Raw genomic sequence first — 22,632 nt, 5'->3', positions numbered from 1 at the left:
GATCTGATTTTTGAACAAAACATTTCCTGCACCAGGTACAGGAATACGGCTTCCCCCCTGTGTGAGATCTTTTATGTACATTAAGATTGGATTTAAAATGGAAACACTTCCCACACTCAGTACAGGCAAACCTCTTATCTGTTGGAGGGAGGGCACCATCCCTCACAGTCTGAGGTTCCTCAAGATAAGAGGAATACGATGGTCCGGCCCTATCCCTCACAGTCTGAGGTTCCTCAAGGTAAGTTGAATACGATGGTCCGGCACTGTCCCTCACAGTCTGAGGTTCCTCAGGATAAGAGGAATACAATGGTCCATCTACACTGTGTGGTGCCGGATGGACATTTGAGGTAGCGGGGTTTTCTCCTGGACTATACTGTGTGATGTCCTCATCTTCTACTTTACAGTCTGGAGACAAAGTGAGACAATCCTCTGAGGTTTTCCTCATCTCCCGTCCATGTACTAAAATAGAAATACAAAGATTATTACTAGACATCAGCAGATTGGTTCCCCTAACCAACCAAGGTTAAGACTGGACTGATCCTGAAGACCACCATCATTGGGTTACTGACTCCTCCCTCATTATCACTTTCTGTTTAAGGTTCCAAAGTTGGAGGATGTTATCACATTATTATCACCATGTAAAAGTCTGTCCTCCAATCAAATCATCAGATATAAAATGTCCAGCTCGTAGGAAGTGGGTGTAACAAAAGAGAAAACATATTATGTGCAGGGGTCAGGACTCATAATATTGGTATTCAGTAATCAGTGGTGGATTACATGTATTTATGTCATGTATGTATTTAGTGTTAATGACCCACCTGTGCTGATCTCTGTAGGAGTGTCCTCCTCTATAAATGTCCCCGTTATTCCATCCTCCTCCATAGACTGCTGATTATCCCTCACATACGTCTCTTCTTCTTCTGATTTAACCTCAACTTTAGAATCTCTCAGGTTTCCACTCTGAATATATAATAAAAATGACATCAATGGTAACAATGCAGATAATGTACAGATCCTAATGATACTATCAGTGATTGTTCCTCATCTACCTGATGATGGTGGGGGATGGTGTGATCTTCCTGCGTGGAATCCCGGGAATACAGAGGACGGGGACATCTCTCTGGTGGGTTCCCATTACTGGATCCATCTGTAGGAAACACACACACACTGACTGAATACATTGTTTCTATGTGTTTATCAGAATATGGGGGATCTAGGTGGAGCCTCCGTACTGCTCTCTCCTTTACAATAAAGTCTCCTCTTACCCGGTGATGTGAGGGGCGGCTGATTCTCCATCATGACGTCCTTGTAGAGATCCTTGTGTCCTTCTAAATACTCCCACTCCTCCATGGAGAAATAGACAGTGACATCCTGACACCTTATAGGAACCTGACACACACAATGATACAGTCACCATCCAGACACATCCCTTGTCTGTTACTGGATAATGTCCCAGAATTCCCAGCACCACTCACCTCTTCTGTCAGCAGATGGACCATCATGGTGGTCAGTTCTAGGATCTTCTGCTCTTTGTTCCTCTCAGGTATAGGAGAACGAGGTGGAGGCACAATAGTGGGGCTCTGGGTCCTGCTCCATCCTCCTGAGATTGGCTCCCCATTAGACTTCTTCACTACAACATAATCCTACAGATCAGGAGAAAGATAAACCGATATCAATCATCTGACATCATCTACATGTCTACAATAAAAACACGGTCTATTGACCAGACTAGATAAGAGTGATGTCATGTGACCTCCCAGAATCCTCCTCACCTCTCCGATCAGCAGGTAGATGATCTCCAGGGTGAGGCTTAATATCCTCTCAGTCATGTGACTCCGATCTTCCTCCATCCTCATTGGTGTGGTCATGTGGTCTATGCGGGTTTCTCTGTAGACAGATAATGAAGAATTATCTGGATTGCATTGGTTGGACAATATTAGGATGGGGATATAAGGGGTTATAGGTGGGTTGTCCCTAGTGGGAATTGGAACATGAATATTGGGTTACTTAGGGGGATCTTTTTATAAAGAGTGGTCACAGGTTCTCTGAGACCATCAAGACCAATGCAGAGCCCAAAGCCCTTGATTGGACAGGAGGAGGGACAGTCCACTGCCAGAGTGTAGGGGAGTAGAGGAGAGTGCCGATTATTGAGGGATCAGAGGATCGGATAAATAAATAAGCTTTTTCTGGTTCCCTATACCAAAATGACCAAGTAACCCTTGAAGTGGGGCTGCCCCCATTATATGAGGCGTAAATGCTTATTTAGGTTCTGGCCATTTTTTGTTTCCCCAGAGATGGGCTTTTAAAAAAAATTAAATTTTTACACACATGATAAATCTGCATTTTATACTTGTAAAAACAAAGCGCCCCCCCCCACACACACACACACAAGTATGTTAACCCTTAAAACTGTGTGTCCCCATAAAACGGTGACTAACTTCACTACCCAACATGGTGAAAAGACAACGCTGTAAAAGCTCCTACAGGTCATCAGTTTCGAAAAAAATGGGAATAACGCCCCCATAATTATGAGCGACCAAAAGCCCCCTAGATGACAGCATAGTATAAATGACAAGTCCTGTTTAAGAAGACATCAGGGGTCTACTAGACACCCTAACATCACCTATGGACCCCAGTGAAGCTGATCAAATATAGACCGGGATGACAGCTCTGAGCTAAGAAATGAAATGCTCGTCTCTTCTGGATTCATTAACTGGAGGGGAAATCCGAGAACTGATCACCCTCCTCTCCATCCTCCATGCCGGTGTTCTGCCGAAAACTCCAACTTGCAGAGAACTCCAATGACGTTATTTCCGGTGAGTGTAGACCAGGAATAATTGAAGATTTCGACCACTCAGTGTTTTCACAGAACAGCAGCCTTTACACTCCAGTAGATGCTATAATTAGTGGAGATTGTTAGTCCGCCCGTTAGTTGTCGCCACCTTGGAGGCGACCATGTTTTTGGTTACTAGCGGTCAGACTAACAATCTCCACTAATTATAGCATGTACCGGAGTGTAAAGGCTGCCGCTGTCCTGTGAAAACACCCAGTGGTCGAAATCTCCAATTATTCCTGGTTTACATTCACCGGAAATAACATCGTTGGAGTTCTCAGCAAGTTGGAGTTTTCAGAAGAACACCGGTCCTGGATCTGTAGGAGCTGCAGGCACATGGTTAAGGTTGTGAGGAGTGGGGATATTTGTTTCTTCAGAGGAAGGGTGTGGAAGTGCGAATTTCAGTACAACCCGAAACTGCATCTCATCCCTCGTTACAAGAGAAAACTACTAAATAAAGTACACCTTGCACTTCATTTATATTTACATATTACATTTTTTGTATGGTCACACCTGAGCACATTTGACACTTTATTCACATGTTATGTTACCAGATAATTATGCACGTAAGATTGTTGCTTTCATCCTACCTACCTTCTTGTCTGTGAATGTGTCTTCACTCTCCAGGGGTCCTTCTCTGCGCTGCTGTGGCAGGCCGGGGCCGGCGAGGCGCTGCCAAGAACGAGTGCCTTTGATTTAAAAATGGCGCCAGGCAGCGCCATTACGTAACTGCGCATGCGCCCGCCTGGCCGAGCTTGTACAAGCTTTCCTAAGCCTGGCAGGCGTTGGAATGTCACATGTGCAGTTACGATGTCGGCCCGCAGCTTTTTTTTATATGGGCACCGGCTGCCCGTAATGGGCATTCACAGGCAGCCACGATTAACGGTCGCTTCCCGGGACAGGCTCCTATTTGTCCGGGACTGTCCCGGCAAAAACGGGACAGTTGGCAAGTATGACATAGCAAACAGCTTGCATTATAGAGACTGTGCTAATTGATTGCAGTCTCTTGCCTGCACAAACATACAATCTATATAGTTTTTTAATTTATGACATATATTTTGAATCCAATTATATACATCGTCAACATTACCCCAAAAAAATGTTTCATCTCTTTTACACAGCAGCTGATCTCTATAAGGCAATAGGTAATTTTTTACAAGCCCCGGATCCTTGAGACCTGTGTATCTTCATTGACCGATCAGCAAAACCTTTGCCTGTTATGGCTTCCTTAGTATTGAGCTTCTTACCAACAAGCTTCAGCATCCATTATCTCTTTTGTTTTGAGAATCATGAATGGACTACTGAACTAATTCCTATTTGGCATGTAAGTACTGTGCTGTGTTATCCAGTACCAGCAGTACAGTATACATATGTATTACTTTGATATACCTACTTATTGTATACACTAATATCTACATTTATGTCTAGATTCGTTGTCAAACTTTGTGGTCACCACTGAAGAATGACAATACAAAATTTCGAAACATGTCAGGTGTCACTCGTTCTGTTAGACAACCTATCCCATTGGATACACCTAGTCCATTGGTTTCAGGCAAATTTACATTGTACATGTTGGTGTATGTATACAAATACGATATGACATGTGCTGTACTACTATTTTTATATGTATATATTTACTCAATAAAAATTATACTTTTTTTACATTGAGATTTGTCTATCAGTCCTAGAGGGGCCTATGAGGCAAACTATGTTTGTTTTACTATTTTTGAAGTATATTATTTGGCCATGACAAATCCTTTTTCAGCCTAGACATCTGGGTCTATCTTTTTATCGTTACAAGAGACTGCTAAGCTTATTGGGACCTCCTTCACCCTGGTGGTGACATGTCTAGTGATATAAAGATCTATATAGAGGAATCAGGACCTCCTTCCTCCTGCCGGTGATCCCTCATGCTCATCTCTTCTGGGTTCACTCACTGGAGGGGAGAGCTGAGAACTTATTATCCTCCGCTCCATCAGCCACGCCAGTCCCAGACCTGCAGGAGGGGCAGAGGAGCCCGGGGTACATGGCAGAGGTAGTCAGGTGCAGTGGAGGGGTTGATATCTTTGAAGAAAGGATGTGGAAGTGACAATTTCAGTACAACCCGAATCCGAATCTTATCCCTCGTTACAAGAGATTAATCTACATTTCCACACTATATATGTGTGTATCATCATCTGCTGGAGATAAAAGACGTCACAGTGACTATGGAGGAAGAGGACGGACATGACGGGGGGGGGGGGGTTTACTGGGTGTAAATAGAAAATAGGATCTTATTACCTTCTCTTCTGCCAATTTCAGCAACGTCACATCTACCTCGTTTCACGGGGAGCTTCCTCTATGTACCTCATATCATTTTTTGTCTGTACCTGACATCACTTCCTGTTTTCCATAGAGACTTCCTGTCTGGGTAGAAGTGATATCACAACCTTGTGGAGCTCAGAGGAGCTGCAGCCCCCGAGAAACGTCTCGTAGTGAGAACACGGCCATGTGCTGTGTGTGTATGTACTGTATATCCTTATAGATGGGCTCATCTCCACTCCCACCAAGGGGGAGAGAAATATATTACTACCTAATAACATTGCACGTTCACCCCCCCCCCCCCCTTTCCTAGGCTAGGTAGGCTGCATGCTCAGATTAAGAGTTTGATATGTATTTAGTTGACCTCACGCATTTGTTTTTTGATTTAAGGACCCCTTTTCAAAAGACCTTCTCGATTCAGAGTGTGGAATGTAATTTTGAGGGACGTAAAAGTCGTTTTTGTTTTTTCATTTTAGCTTTAGGGTGTGAAAGAACTCTCTGTACATCACAGAGATGTTCCTCTTCCCAAGCAGGATTAGGCCCCCCGCCCCCCCCCCCCCTTTCCACAGGCCATGTTATTTAAAGGAATTGGACATTTTTAATGTTTCACCATAGGCATTCAACCAGTTCAGATCTTAGGGCGTAGCATGCACAGCTGGAAAAATAATGAGTTGCTCCCCTGCAGATAGTGTAAGTTTGCCCACTTGCAAAGAAATAGCGGGTGTATCATTTTTATCATAGGTGTATTTTATATGATAGAGACAGATTATCAACCAAAAATCCAGAAAAAAACACACAATACAAATGTTATAAATGGAGTTGCAGTTCAGTGAGTAAAATAAGTATTTGATCCCCAAGCAAAACATGACTTTGTGATTGCCAACAAGGGTTGTTCCACCAGCTACTGAGGTAAGACATTTGTTGTAGTTGGTGACCAGGTTTGCACACATCTGAGGAGGGATTTTGGTCCACTCTTCTTTACAGATCTTCACTAAATCCTTAAAGTTTCTTGGCTGTCACTTGGCAACTCGAAGTTTCAGCTCTCTCCATAAACTTTCTATAGGATTAAGGTCTGGAGACTGGCTGGGCCACTCCATAACCTTAATTTGCTTCTTATTGAGCCCCTTCTTTGTTGCCTTGGTGGTATGTTTTGGGTTATTGTCATGCTAGAAGCCCCATCCACGACCCATCTTCAGTGTTCTCATCCAAGAAGGTTCTCATCCAAGATTTTACAATACATTGCCCTGTCTATTGGTCTCTCGATGCGGCAAAGTCATCCTGTACCTTTAGCAGAGAAACAGCCCCAAAGCATCATGTTTCCACCTCCGTGCCTGACTGTAGGGATGGTGTTCTTAGCAGGGCCGGGACAAGGGGTGTGCTGGAGGGTGGGCCCTGAGCGCAATGGTTTATTGCAGGGATGGGAGGGCACCTTGACCCTAACCCTAAGGGAAGTGGGGGTGCAGTGGGCACTGGATGACCTTGTCCCAGCACTGGTTCCTAGAGTCATAGTCAGCATTTTTCTAGCGAGTCAAGTTAATGCCAAAGAGTTACATTTTGGTCTCATCTGACCACAGCACTTTCTCCCAATCCTTCTCTGAATCATTTAGATGTTAGTTGGCAAGCTTCAGATGGGCCTGTACATGTGCCTTTTTGAGGAGGGGGACCTTGGGAGGTGCTGCAGGATTTCAGTCCATGGCGGCGTATTGTGTTACCAATTGTTTGTTTGGTGACTGTGGTCTCAACTGTCTTGAGATTATTCACAAGCTTCTCCCGTGTACCTCTGGGCTGATCCCTCACTTTTCTCATGATTATCCTTACCCCATGAGGAGAAATCTTGCATGGAGCTCCAGACCGAGTGCAATTGATGGTTATTTTGCATTTCTTCCACATGCAAATAATCGCTCCAACAGTTGTCTCCTTCTCACCAAGCTTCTTGCTGATGGTCTTGTAGCCCATTCCAGCCTTTGACAGTTCTACAATCTTGTCCCTGACGTCCTTTGACAGCTCTTTGGTCTTGCCCATGAGCTCAATTTTGGTCTCATCTGACCAGAGCATTTTCTCACAATCCTTATATGAATCATTTAGATGTTCATTGACAACCTCATACCGACCTGTACGTGTGCCTTCTTGATGAGGAGGACCTTGCGGGCGCTGCAGGATTTCCATCTAAAGAAGCGTGTTGTGCTACCAATGGTTTGTTTGGTGACTGTGGTCCCAACTGCCTTGTGATCATTCACAAGCTCCTCCTGTGTAGTTCTGGGCTGATCCCTCACTTTTCTCATGATCATCCTCACCCCATGAGGCAAAACCTTGCATGGAGCTCCAGACCGAGAGTGATTGATGGTTATTTTGTATTTCTTCTATTTGCAAATAATCTCTCCAACAGTTGTTTCCTTCTCACCAAGCTTCTTTCTGATGGTCCATTCCAGCCTTGTGCAGGTCTACAATATTGTCCCTGACGTTCTTTGACAACTCTTTGGTCTTCCCATGATGGTGAGGTTTGAATGGAAGAAAGAGATTCTGTGAACAGGTGTCTTTTATACACATAATGAGTTGTCGTTAGGAGTGCCTTCTTACATTGACAGGACTAATCTGTGTACCACATGAGCATTTACTGTAGCTGGTCTGTGGGAGCCAGAATTATTGTCGGTTGGTAGGGGCTCAAATACGTATTTTACTCACTGAACTCAATTCATAACATTTGTATCGTGTTTTTTTTCTGGGTTTTTGGTTGACATTCTGTCTCTATCATATAAAATACACCTATGATAAAAAATTATACACCCGCCATTTCTTCGTCTTACAAAATTTTTAAAGAAAAGTTTGGGGGGGGGGGGGTGGGGGTCGACCCCACACCGTTCTTCTACTTTACGTTTCATTGCCGCTATTCTTTTGTTTCCTGCTGAAAGCTAACGAGTCATCAGTTGTGAAGAAGGCATCGACCGGTTTCCCGGCCCGCTCAAAGGGTGGGCCGACTCAATATTGAACCCTACGGACTAAGACTGGGATGCCATTAAAGTTCATGTGCGTGTAAAGGCAGGTGTCCCAATACTTTTGGTAATATAGTGTACATATATATAGACAGTCCTGATGATCCAGAATACCGAAGTGAAGCACTCCATTCTAATGACCTGCACCAGAGAGATGAACAAATAACGTAGTTTCCATTTGGAAACGGTAAAGTATTTGCTTTTATACTAATGGAATAATTAGCTTATATTCTTCGATGTCTACTGAACTCCAACACTAACGAGGAGGATCCCAGTTACTAGTATGAAACCAGGCCGGATGAAGGAGCATAAGGGTTCTACCCATAAATAATTAGTTGCACCACAGTGACAAGCATTGATCCAGGCATGACAAATTCCACCCATATTTTACCCACCTGCCTACCGGGCACTGTCTCCCCCTTCCTGCCCCCTCTCCTTCAATACAAGGCATGTCCCCCCCTTCGATACTGGGCACTGTCCCCCCCCTTCCTGCCCCCCCACTTCAAAACTGGTCATTATTCCCCCCTTCATGCCCCCCCTCCTTCAATACCGGGCACCATCCTCCCCTTCCTACCCCCCTCCTTCAATACTGGGCACTGTCCCCCCCTTCGATACCGGGCACCGCCCCCCTTCAATACTGGGCACCGTCCTCCCCTTCCTGCTCCCCTTCAATACTGGGCACTGCCCCCCCCTTTCAAAACATGGCATCACCCCCCCCCTCCCTGCCCCCCTCCTTCAGTACTGGGCACCGTCCTCCCCTTCTTGCCCCCCCCCCTCAATACTGGGCACCGTCACCCCTCCTTTAATACCAGGCACTGTCCCCCCTTCGATACCGGGCACCGCTCCCCCTTCCTTCCCCCCCTTCAATACTGGGCACTGTCCCCCCCTTCCTGTCCTTCCCCGTTCAATACCGGGCACTCCCCCCCTTCCTTCAATACAGGGCACTTTCCCCCCTTCCTGCCCCTCCCCCCTTCAATACAGGGCACTTTCCCCCCTTCCTGCCCCTCCCCCCTTCAATACCGGGCACTTTCCCCCCTCTTCCTGCCCAGGCCAATGTTCAGCTTTCAGCGCTGCCACACTTTGAATGACAATTACACGGTCTTGCAACACTGTACCCATCAGACATTTTTATGTTTTTTTTTTTTTTTAGACAGATAGAGATTTCTTTTGGTGGTATTTAATCACCACTGGGTTATTTTATTTTTTGATTAGCAGTACTGATTGACACTGATAGGTGGCACTGATGAGGTAGCTCTAGTTGGTGGCACTGAAGAGTCTGCACTGATAGGTGGCACTGGGGGGGGGGGGGTAGCGCTGATGAGCACTGATAGGCAGCACTAATTGTCACTTATGATGAGGCAACACTGATTGGCACTTATGATGGGGCTGAACTGATGGGCACTGATTGGCAGCACTGATTAGCAGTACTGATGGGCACTGATTAGTAGTAGTGATGGGCACTGATTAGCAGTTCTGATAGATGGCACTGAGTGGCAGTACTGATGGGCACTGATTGGTAGTACTGATGGGCACTGATTAGCAGTTCTGATAGATGGCACTGAGTGGCAGTACTGATGGGCACTGATTGGTAGTACTGATGGGCACTGATTGGTAGTACTGATGGGCACTGATAGGTGGCACTGATTGGTAGTACTGATGGACACTGATAGGTGGCACTGATTAGCAGTACTGATGGGCACTGATTGGTAGTACTCATGGGCACTGATATGCAGTACCGATGGGCACTGACTGGTAGTACTGATGGGCACTGACTGGTAGAACTGATTAGCAGTACTGATGGGCACTGATTGGTAGTACTGATAGGTAGTACTGATGTGCACTGATTGGTAGTACTGATGGGCACTGATTGGTAGTACTGATGGACACTGATAGGTGGCACGGATTAGCAGAATTGGTGGTAAATGTTGGGGCGGATGTCCCTGTAACAGAAGCCGCTTGCCGGCTTTCTTTTCTCCTGATCTCCGCACGCTATCAGTGTGAGGAGAAAAAAAAGCCGACAACCGGCTTCTGTTTACTTCTGTGATCAGCTGTCATTGGCTGGGAGCTGATCACATGGTAAAGGGGTGCTGTGATTGGCCCTTTACCCCAACCTGTGATCAGCCGAGTCTAAATGAGTCGGTGATCACAGGAGGATGTCTATGGACGCCCTCCAGGCACTGGAAGCCCGCACTGTAGCCGGCTTTAGGCTATAGCGTGGGCTGAAAGTGGTTAATAAATAGAGAGTTTCCTGTGATCATCAGCTCCACCTGGTGGCCATAGTGCAGTATTTTTCTCTAAATGCCTCAATCAGGAAGAAAAGTGAAATAGTGCATATCGGCCTTTAGATGGCGCTGATGATCATAGGAAATCACAGCAAGAAATAAAATATGACCAACATTCGTCCCGGCTTTTCAATTTCTTTCTACAATTAAAAAAAACAACTGAAATGTACTCAGCCAATGAAAGGTAAGGACTCCATTTTTATTTTTCTCCTGCTATCAATGGCCAACACGGGACAACACTTCATCCATGTCTTTGGTGATCTCTGATCTCCTTATGAAGGGTTTCTTACATGATGAAGATCAGCCATGGAGTATATCTGAGGTGTATATCAGGGTGTGCTTCTTCCCCACATGTCCACCAACATTCATATAGAAGACATTTCCCGCACTCAAGGCACTAATACACCTCCAGGGTTGTTTGGGACCCCTGATGTACAGGAAGACAGGACTTCGGTGACAAACATTTCCCTCACTAAGGACATTAATGCGGCTTCTCGCCCGTGTGAGATCTCTTATGCGTGGAAAGATTGGACTTCCTTGAAAAACATTTCCCGCACTCAGGACAGGAATACGGCTTTTCACCCGTGTGAGACCCCAGATGTATAGAAAGATATGACTTTTGTGAGAAACATTTCCCGCACTCAGAACAAGAATACGGCTTTTCACCCGTGTGCATTCTCTGATGTGTGTAAAGAGAGGACTTCACTGAAAAACATTTCCCACACTCAGGACAGGAATGCGGCTTCTCCCCCGTGTGCAATCTCTGATGTCTGTTAAGACTGGACTTCTGTGAAAAACATGTTCCGCACTCAGAACAGGAGAATGGCTTTTCTCCCGTGTGAGACCTCTGATGTTTGTATAGATGCGATGTATCTGCAAAGCATTTCCCGCACTTAGGACAGGTATAAGGTTTTTCCCCTGTATGAGACCTCTGATGCGTGACAAGATCTGCTTTTTGTGCAAAACCTTTCCCACACTCAAGACAGGAATAAGGCCGCTCACCTGTGTGGGACCTTTGATGTATGATGAGTTTTGACTTATGTGAAAAACATTTTCCACACTCAGAACAAAGAAGTTTTCTTTCCACCAGGTGAGACTTCTGATGTGTGACCAGATCTGCTTTTTCTTCAAAACATTTCCCGCACTGAAGACAGGAATAAGTCCCCTCTCCTTTGTGAGTCCTTTGGTGTATGTTTAGATTGGACTTCTTTGAAAAACATTTCCCGCACTCAGAGCAGAAATAAGGTTTTTCCCCCGTGTGAGATCTCTGATGTTCGACAAGATCGGATTTTTTAAAAAAACATTTCCCGCACTCAAGACAGGAATAAGGCCTCTCACCCGTGTGAGACCTTTGATGTGTGATAAGATGGGCCTTCTGTGAAAAAAATTTCCCGCATTCAGAACATGAATACGGTTTTTCCCCCGTGTGAGACCTCAGATGTGTGACAAGATCCGATTTACGTACAAAACTTTTTCCACACTCTGAACAGGAATGCAGATTTTCACCCTTGTGCAATTTTCGATGTCTGTAAAAATGTGACTTATCTGAAAAACATTTCCCGCACTCAGGACAGGAATACGGCTTCTCCCCTGCGTGCGATCTCTGATGTGTACGAAGATTGGACTTCTCGGAAAAACACTTCCCGCACTGAGGACAAGAATACGACTTTTCCCCATTTGGCTTCTCTCCTGTGTGAGATCTTTGATGCACATTAAGTTTGGATTTATAACGGAAATACTTCCCGCACTCAGTACAGGAGAACCTTTTATCTGTTGATAGGACGGCACCGTCCCTCACAGTCTGAGGTTCCTCAGGATAAGAGGAATACGATGGTTCAGCACCGTCACTCACAGTCTGAGGTTCCTCAGGATAAGAGGAATACGATGGTCCGGCACTGTCCCTCACAGTCTGAGGTTCCTCAGGATAAGAGGAATACGATGGTCCGGCACCGTCCCTCACAGTCTGAGGTTCCTCAGGATAAGAGGAATACGATGGTCCATCTACACTGTGTGGTGCCGGATGGACATTTGAGGTAGCCGGGTTTTCTCCTGGACTATACTGTGTGATGTCCTCATCTTCTACTTTACAGTCTGGAGACAAAGTGAGACAATCCTCTGAGGTTTTCCTCATCTCCCGTCCATCTACTAAAATAGAAATACAAAGATTATTACTAGACATCAGCATAGAGCTTTTTTTTTGGTGGTATTTAATCACCGCAAGTTTTTTCTTTTTTGTTAAACAAATAAAAAATAGACCGAAAAGTTTGAAAAAAAAAATTTTTTTGGTTATGTTATAAAATTTTGTTAGTAAATAAAGTTGTTTCCTGCACTGACAGGCACTGATGATGAGACACTAATATGCAGCACTGATGGGCACTGATAGCCAGCAATGATAGGCGGAACTGATGGGCAATGGTGGGAGGCACTGATAGATGGCAATGATGGGCACTGATAGGCGGCACTGATGGGCACTGGTGGTTGGCACTGATAGATGGCAATGATGGGCAGCACTGATGAGGAGGGCACTATCAGGCTCCCTGAGCACTGACTAGCATTCCTGGTGGCCATGGGTGGGCATCCCTGTTGGCCATGGGTGGGCAATCCCTGGTGGCTCTCGTGGCACCCCCTCCAGGGTCTGCTCTAATTACCAGCACAGACCCCCCCCCTGTCAGGAGAGTCACAATTGGCTCTCCTCTACTCGCGGCTGTCAGGCATGAACTGAGGTAAGCCGATCAATGGCACTTCCTATTTAGTGGAACACAGCTGATCACATGGTATAGAGCCTATGTCAGTAGGCTCTTTAGCGAGATCAGAGATGCGGTGAGTCAGAGTGACACACCGCACCACCGATCACTGCTCCGCAGAGCATCCTATCCCGCTGGACATCATATGACGCCCGCCCGGGATGGGACAACCACTTTGCGGCCGTCATTTTACTATATGACAGATCGGAAAGTGGCTAATAAGGCAACAGAGGGAAAGAATAGCGCTTCAGGTTAAGGCTTTCCAGGATTGTTGATCACAAATGTGTGACACTCCACATCAAAAGTAGTAAAAACCAGTTTAATTATCCCTTTAAAACAGCAAGGCAAAAGTTAAAAACAGCACCGGAACACAAGGGCAGAACGGGTGCCAGGCTGAGCCTGTCTACTAGCGCAAAGGGGTGGTAGGCGGACATAGAAAACGTATAAAAGCTGGGTGCTATGAACACAGTGTGCCCAGACACTCACAACAAGGACTTTATGGGTCTGGTGTTTATGGCAATTGAATATATCTCCGGCAAGACCCTAACAGATAATGAAATCTTCGCTTTACGTAGCAAACATGAAGCATTGTGGATTTTGAAGCTCAATACGCTGTCCCCTAACGGGCTGAATGAAGAAAACGCACAATTACATTTACAGATAACGAAAGGTTCGCTTTACGTTGCAAACATGAAGCATTGTGGATTTTGAAGCTCAATACGCTTTCCCCTAACGGGCTGAATGAAGAAACGTACAATTTCATTTACCATTAGCCCCTTCACCCCTCCTCCCCCTCATAGGTATTGTGATTTTGGCCTTTTATTTCAGCTTTACCATTACGGTTCTTTATTATTTTTTTATGTTTACCTCCTTCCCCCTCCAACACGCCCCCCACGTCCCTCCTAGCCCAATCCCTCTTTTCCTTCTTCAATCCATGATCAACTCTTAGATATGTGTGAGCACAGACAGATATGGAGAGCGTAGGTGTGCATACTCGGGCAGTGTGAGATATATGGAGGTTCCTGCATCAGTGATGATGTCTTGGTACTTTCTTATATACAGTAATGAAACTTATTGCATAAAAAAAAGTGCAGCGCTAAAACTCATATAACAAATCCTGTGAGGAACTTGTGAATATATGTTGAGAAAGTAAAAATTAAATAAATATAAATAAAATGAAATTGATATAAAAGTGAGGGCAACTTCCTATGATTAAGTCAAGTTTGACGAAACGCATCAGTATTAACATATTTACCATCTGACTTTATTCCCTGTGCTGTTTCATGGATGTTTTTAAGTGTTCTTCTGTATTTTAATACAGTTTTGTAAGCGGTTTTACACTATGCCTGTGTCGTTTGGCTTATCTTTATATATGTACATCTGAGTGGGAGATTCAGCCACCCTCATTCAAAGACTTCATGGCCACCTACTCGAACATCAGGTGATTCAGCTACTTTTGGGGATACCCATGATCAATATCCAGTCTGTATGACCCATTTGCTGTATGGTCATTTGGGTCAATACTAGGGATCGACCAATTATCGGCAAGGCCGATATATCAGGGGCCGATATGCACTTTCCCCCAGGTTACCGATATTGCCGTGACGTCATTGCCTATGTTGCGCCACGCGCCTCCAAGCACTCAACAGGACCTCAGCTCAACAGGACCTCAACAGCGTAGGTACCCCAACGAAAGGGTCCCAAAAAAGTGGTATGGTTCAGAATTAGGGTACCATTCACAACTTTTGACAATGGAAACGGCAAAAATTGCGTACCGAACCGAGCCGTACCACTCAGTGGAAACGAGGCAATAGAGGCGTGAGATTAGTCCCGTTCTGCCATCCCCCCCCCCCCCCAATGTCCCATGAATGAAACATATCAGTCTGCCCCGTCACCTGACGCGCGGAGGTGCAAAACATGTCAACTGTTCTCCTTCCGGCTTGCTTCCAACTGACTGTCGGCTCCCCGGCTGAAGCCTGCCTCTTGGGCGCAGGTGCTTGACGTAATCACCGGCGCCCCCACCTGTTACATCGCATCCTGTGCTGTTTGCTATTCCACCTACAGTATCTCACAAAAGTAAGTACACCCCTCACATTTTTGTAAATATTTTATCTTTTCATGTGACAACACTGAAGAAATGACACTTTGCCACAATGTAAAGTAGTGAGTGTACCGCTTGTATAACAGTGTAAATTTGCTGTCCCCTCAAAATAACTCAACACACAGCCATTAATGTCTGACCCGCTGGCAACAAAAAACGCTGCCTGGCTGTTGTAAAGTGATAATTAAACTACCGTACTTTTTTGTGGCGTGTCACACATTTTTGATCAACATTGCTGGAAAGCCTTAACCTGAAGCGCTCTTCTTTCCCTCTGGTGCCTTATTGATATCACCCAATCCTCGCCCTACTCAGGACAGGGAACACAGCTCAGGAAAGTGACCAGGGTATTACAGGCTTATATCACCCAGTCCCCGCCCTACTCTGGACCAATCAGTGAGCAGTATGGGTGCAGGAATGTATTTAGTGTTAATGACCCACCTGTGCTGATCTCTGTAGGAGTGTCCTCCTCTATAAATGTCCCCGTTATTCCATCCTCTTCCATAGACTGCCGATCATCCCTCACATACGTCTCTTCTTCTTCTGCTTTAACCTCAAATTCTATATCGATTGGATCTCCACTCTAAACCAAGAAAATGAGAGAGAATATCATCTGTAAAATATAAGCTTTATTACTGGGAAATCCACACATCGTCTCCACGAGTCCGTGTTTTATAAGCTACGACTCACCAACCTTGTAACATTGAGGGATGGTGTGATCTTCCTGTGTGGAATCCCGGGAATACAGAGGACGGGGACATCTCTCTGGTGGTTTTCTGTAGCTGGATGACTTCTCCATGGTGTCCTGATACAGATCTTTGTGTTCTTTTAGAAACTCTGACTCCTCCATCACCCCATCCTCATCATCCTCCTCTTTTATCTCTTCTTTAACCTCAACTTTATAATCTCTCAGGTTTCCACTCTGAATATATAATAAAACATTTATCGTAACAAATACATTTCTGTATAAATCATAACTACCAATAATTGTTCCTCATGTACCTGATGATGGTGAGGGATGGTGTGACCTTCTTGTGTGGAATCCCGGGAATACAGAGGACGGGGACATCTCTCTGGTGGGTTCCCATTACTGGATCCATCTGTAGGAAACACACACACTGACTGAATACATTGTTTCTATGTGTTTATCAGATGATGGGGGATCTAGGTGGATCCTCCGTACTGCTCTCTCCTTTACAATAAAGTCTCCTCTTACCCGGTGATGTGAGGGGCGGCTGATGCTCCATCGTGTTGCCACTTTCAGAAAAGTCTCCTATCTACTTCCTGCCACATGTAACTTCCTGTCTGGATCTGACATCACTTCCTGTCTTCCATAGAGACTTCCTGTCTGGGTAGAAGTAAGATCACCACCTTGTGGAGCTCAGAGGAACTGCAGCCCCAAGAAACATCTCGTAGTGAGAACACGGCCTTGTGCTGTGTGTGTATGTACTGTATATCCTTATAGATGGGTCATCTCCACTCCCACCAAGGGGGATATAAATATATTACTATTCAGGATGAACAGAGGGATTTTGGCATCTTTGATTTTTCAACAAAACTGATAGCGGATCTAGTTATAATTTGCCTTTTTATGGCACTGCTTAGAAGAAATTAGCTTGATACATTTTGAAAACTTTCCCATGTTGCTTTGAAAGCTTTGTGACACCTCCATTCGTCAAAATGCAGAACTTACCCCCAAAGAAGGCTCCTTTTTTCTGCTACTAAAGTGAGGAACAGCCAAACTCTGCTACTAAGGAGAGGAACAGCCAAACTCTGCTACTAAGGTGAGGAACAGCCAAACTCTGCTACTAAGGTGAGGAACAGCTAAACTCTGCTACTAAGGAGAGGAACAGCCAAACTCTGCTACTAAGGAGAGGAACAGCCAAACTCTGCTACTAAGGTGAGGAACAGCCAAACTCTGCTACTAAGGAGAGGAACAGCCAAACTCTTCTACTAAGGAGAGGAACAGTCAAACTCTGCTACTAAGGAGAGGAACAGCCAAACTCTGCTACTAAGGAAAGGAACAGCCAAACTCTTCTACTAAGGAGAGGAACAGTCAAACTCTGCTATTAAGGAGAGGAACAGCCAAACTCTGCTACTAAGGAAAGGAACAGCCAAACTCTTCTACTAAGGAGAGGAACAGTCAAACTCTGCTACTAAGGAGAGGAACAGCCAAACTCTGCTACTAAGGAAAGGAACAGCCAAACTCTTCTACTAAGGAGAGGAACAGTCAAACTCTACTACTAAGGCGAGGAACAGCCAAACTCTGCTACTAAGGAGAGGAACAGACAAACTCTGCAACTAAGGAGAGGAACAGACAAACTCTGCTACTAAGGAAAGGAACAGCCAAACTCTGCTACTATGGTGAGGAACAGCCAAATTCTGCTACTAAGGTGAGGAACAGCCAAACTCTGCTACTATGGTGAGGAAAAGCCAAATTCTGCTACTAAGGAAAGGAACAGCCAAACTCTGCTACTAAGGAGAGGAACAGACAAACTCTGCTACTATGGTGAGGAACAGCCAAACTCTGCTACTATGGTGAGGAACAGCCAAATTCTGCTACTAAGGAAAGGAACAGCCAAACTCTGCTACTAAGGAAAGGAACAGCCAAACTCTGCTACTATGGTGAGGAACAGCCAAACTCTGCTACTAAGGAAAGGAACAGCCAAACTCTGCTACTAAGGAAAGGAACAGCCAAACTCTGCTACTAAGGAGAGGAACCGCCAAACTCTGCTACTAAGGTGAGGAACAGCCAAACTCTGCTACTAAGGAGAGGAACAGCCAAACTCTGCTACTAAGGTGGGGAACAGCCAAACTCTGCTACTAAGGAGAGGAACAGCCAAACTCTGCTACTAAGGTGGGGAACAGCCAAACTCTGCTACTAAGGAGAGGAACAGCCAAACTCTGCTACTAAGGGGAGGAACAGCCAAACTCTGCTACTAATGGGGGGGAACAGCCAAACTCTGCTACTAATGGGGAGGAACAACCAAACTCTGCTACTAAGGAGAGGAACAGTCAAAAGTTAGTACAGTATATAAGACTGGGATCTACCATCAACCACTTTTGTCTCACTCAGGCTCCCTCTGCCCTTCTCCTGACCCACTGCCAACGTGGAACCACCCCTGGGATAGGTCCAGCATGCAGCCATTGTTCAGCCACTCCCAGGAAAGGTCTAGGGTGCAGCCAATGTCCAGCCATTGCCAGGGGCACTCTCACTGAGAAGAGCAGTCTAGAGGCAGATCCATACACATAAATGCCCCCTCAGAAGATTTCTCTCGGCTCAAATCATCATGTAAATGACGCAACTATTTGGGGGCAGCTCCAGTTGAATGGCAGCTTGTAACTGACATGCTGCCCCACAAAATCATATTATTTATTTAGGGCATTGAAATCTGTGCCGTCAATTTCCTCAGCACTTCACATATCCTACATTCACATCAGTCCTTGCCCTCAAGGAACTTACAATCAGGTTCATATCTCAAATCCATGCACATAAAAATGCTAATTTAGATATGAGCCAATTAACTGACCAGTGCGTCATTGGAGTGTAGGAGGAGAGCCATGCAAGTATCGGGAGAACATGCAAGCTCCATGGAGATGGTGTCCTGGCTGGGTTTCAAACCAACAACCCCAGTGCTGCAAGGCAAACGTGCTAACCACTAAGCCACAATAAGCTGGAAATGTTTATATAGATTGGAATTGCTGTTACTGGCCAGGTATTATTTTGCTTGGGAGTCTCTGGGCGATCCTGGAAGACTTGCCTCAACTACCAGGATATTCAGAAGAGAACCCTCAAAGTCGAGTGTCTCCAAAGATTCCCGTAGGAACTTACATGTGTGCATCTCTACTCTCCTATTTAGGCTGCTAGGTAAATGTCGTTTTTGGTTCCTGTAGTCAATGGAGCAAACTCCTCAACGAGGGGGGTTCTTTACTGTTAGGGCTACAAGATTGTGGAATTCTCTACCACAAGAGGTGGTTTCTGCTGGAAGTATGGTTGCTTTCAAAAGACTCTTAGACGTACATCTCAAGGATCAGAACATTCAGGGCTATGTGAGATGATTACGGCCACACACACCTACACAGGTTGAACTGGATGGACTATTGTCTTTATTCAACCTCACCTACTATGTAATGATCATTTGCTCTGGTATGTTCAGGGTGTCAAAGGTTGGGAGTTTGAATGTTTCCCCCTGCCTCTGGGAGAAGTTTTCCAGAGCTTAGGCAGGGAAAATTCAAATAACCAGTACAGTATATTGATCAAGGCCTAGCCAATCCCTAGGGAGGTGGTGCCCAGATGGTGGCTGGGAAGCTGATAAATAGTCTGCAGCCCTGGAGAGATTGTCCTTCCCAAGTGTCACGGGGTAACGTGGCAGAGCCTGACGTAAGAGGAGTGGCTTACCGGGTAACTGGCGTGGCACAGGTTCACCAGAGGCGCGGAGTCTAAGTGTTAGCTGGTTTTCACCAGGGCCCCAGATGGTGGGGATGGACTTGGCTGCTTGCTAACACCAGGTCGCGGTCCCCCGGATTCTCTGGTTGAGCCAGGAGCAGGTCCAGGACCAATAGCCGGTAACAGATAAACAGATCAGGATAAGGCAGGAGAATAGTCAGCCAAGTAGATATGAGAGCACAAAGACTGCTCTGGTGTTGAAATGTCCTCACAATCAGAAGGGTGCAGGTTAGGTCTGTAGTCCCGACAGCTGTGCAATTAAGAAGAAGGCAACCGCACACCAACTTGAGAGTGATAGTAGATGATAAAAACCATTTATTTAATATCCATAAAATCCAAAACGACAAACCAGGGACGGGAAGGTAAAAATCAGTTGACGCGTTTCACGAAACTATGTTCGCTTAGTTATGACAATTAGTTATTCAATAAATGGTTTTTATCATCTACTATCACTCTCAAGTTGGTGTGCGGTTGCCTTCTTCTTAATTGCACAGGAGAATAGTCAGGACAAGCCAAGGTCAGGGCGGGCAGCAGGTAATCAGAATCCAAAGACAAGCCGGGTCAGGTAAACAGGAACAGCAGATAATAAACAGGCACAGGGTACAGGAGAGCTGATGATCACACAGCAATGACTCAGAGTGATCACTGGCTTTAAATAGGCCGTTTGGCGCCAAATTCGGATTGCGCGCGCATGCGCGTTCGCTTGAACGCAAGATAGCGGCAAACTACCCACGGTAGCCTCAGCGCATGCGCATAGGCGTTCGCCGGTTAGCGGCGCCAGAGCACCTGCGCAGGGTATTGAGTCCCTGACACCAAGGGAGGAGAGTTCCAAGCCTCGGAGGGACTGCTGCGTATGGTACTGCTGTTCTGTAAGGTCTCTCCTGTGGCTCAGCTAATAAATAACTGCTGGACTTCACCCGAGCAAATCAGTCTCGAGAAGGATTATCTGACTCACTGGGAGGTGTCTGGATGGTGGCAACCATCATGGGGACCTGTGACTAGTGACCCTGAACTGATTCCTGATGACTGGTGAGCTCCTTGTGGATATAGATGCCAGAGGCTGCTTGGACTGAGACCGCTCTCATAGGGTTCCAGATACTGGCCATTCCCCGGTCCTTAGCAAGAATTTAATCTGTGAGCTAAAAGAAGAGCGCCCCCCTGCACTGTGCGGTGTTCCTGAGATTGCACTGGATGCCAATAACTGTGCCGTTGTGCAGGGGAACCAGATGCCACAAAGAGCCGTGAGGGTCTAAGACTGTTCAGAAAGATACCTCACGGTCCCCAGCTGTGAGGGTTTTGACTATCCTCTCATTAATGTTGCTAGTTGTTTTGGAGTATCCCATGCCCCAGTCCAGAGGTGTAACTAGAACTTTCAGGGCCCTGGTGCAATAAACCATGAAGGACCCCCCTGACCCCTGCCCGGGCCCTTCTATCCAAGCCCAGGGCCCTCTACTACCATCATGGGGGGCCCTTTATTACAGTACTACAGTGGATCCCTTTCACATGCCCTGCAAGGGGCCCCCTTCCTTCTGTCTTGGGCCTCCCCCCCCCCACAGTGGCGGAGTGCTGGGGCCCGGTCGCAAGTGCGACCTTTGTGACTCTGGTGGTTCTGCCATAGTGTCAGTTGGACTGTAAATGGTGTCAGTCAGTAATGCAGTGGACTTTGTCAGTAATGCAGTGGACGTGCTCAGTAGGTCAGTGGACGAGGTCAGTAGAGAAGTGTAAAGTGGGGCCCCTTCCTGTTCCAACGTGACTGCATACCAGTGCACAAAGCAAGGCCCATAAAGACATGGATGAGCGAGTTTGGGGGGGGGGGGGGAGGAACTTGACTGGCCTGCACAGAGTCCTGACCTCAACCCAATAGAACAGCTTTGGGATGAATTGGAGTGGAGACTACGAGCCAGGCCTTCTCGACCAACATCAGTGCCTGACTTCACAAAGGTGCTTCTGGAAGAATGGTCAAACATTCCCATAGACACTCCTAACCCTTGTGGATGGCCTTCCCAGAAGAGTTGAAGCTGTTATAGCTGCAAAGGGTGAGCCAACTCAATATTGAACCCTACGGACTAAGACTGGGATGCCATTAAAGTTGATGTGCGTGTAAAGGCCGGCGTCCCAATACTTTTGGTAATATAGTGTATGTATAGAAGGTATAAATTAGCTGAGATCCGGTTTTACACAAGATTTTTCTCTGCTTTGCATCTGGTTCTAGGAGGGGAACTCACTTAGTTCTGTGACCATTGGTAAATTTGCAACTGTTGACTGAGTGACTTAGTAAATCCTTTCTCCGTCTAAAATTAGTGGCTTATGTACAAGAGTGAGCCCATTTTCCGACACGGTGCTTTAGTAAATCAACCCCATAGTGATTAAGGGGGGGGGGGGTATAAAGGGTTACAATCAAAGACAATTATATCATACAACTTGTCTAGTCGACACGAGGCGCGCTACTTCCCCTATTAGTGACGAAACGCGCTACTTCCCTTTTTTGTTGCTAGGCAGATAAAATGGAAGCACGTCGACTCTCGCACCTTACGGAGCAATTTTCATATTTCTGCTATAAGTATTTATTCAGCAATAATTTTGCCATGACCTAAAATAACGACATATTATATTTATTGTTTTTTTCTTTTTTTTAAGGACAAACAAGGCTTTCTTTTGTGAAAATTGTTCTGCAACAATCATTTTTTTTTCTCTCAATCCTTAGACAATAAAACATAAAATGAAATAAAAGGCATTTTTTTTCTTTTTTTTTAAACAGTGTTAGTTTAACCACGTGCCTACCAGGCACTGTCACCCCTTTCTTGCCCCCCCCCAAAACCAGGCACTGTCCCCTCTTCCTGCCCCCCAGTACCGGGCTTGTCCCCCCTAATACCGGCACTTCCGGCCTCCCAATACCGGGCACTGTCTCCCCCTTCCTGCCCCCAATACCGGGCACTT

The 22,632-nt window shown here is 45.8% G+C and overlaps 1 protein-coding gene across 1 annotated transcript in view; it reads right to left on the bottom strand.

Annotated features, from left to right (window-relative positions):
* Positions 1 to 22,632, bottom strand: part of LOC309564462 (uncharacterized protein) — a gene marked incomplete at its 5' end in the record, with an annotated part of 114,840 nt that overhangs the window by 42,845 nt on the left and 49,363 nt on the right. The window contains one exon of the mRNA XM_082269092.1: positions 10,905 to 12,169. Within this exon, the coding sequence (XP_082125218.1) occupies positions 10,905 to 12,169 (1,265 nt within the window). The remainder of the gene's footprint in view (positions 1 to 10,904; positions 12,170 to 22,632) is intronic.

This window comes from Pelophylax lessonae (assembly GCF_965119305.1).
Source record: "Pelophylax lessonae genome assembly, chromosome: 9".
NCBI classification, from domain to species: domain Eukaryota; kingdom Metazoa; phylum Chordata; class Amphibia; order Anura; family Ranidae; genus Pelophylax; species Pelophylax lessonae.
This window is presented reverse-complemented; position numbering and strand designations above follow the sequence as displayed.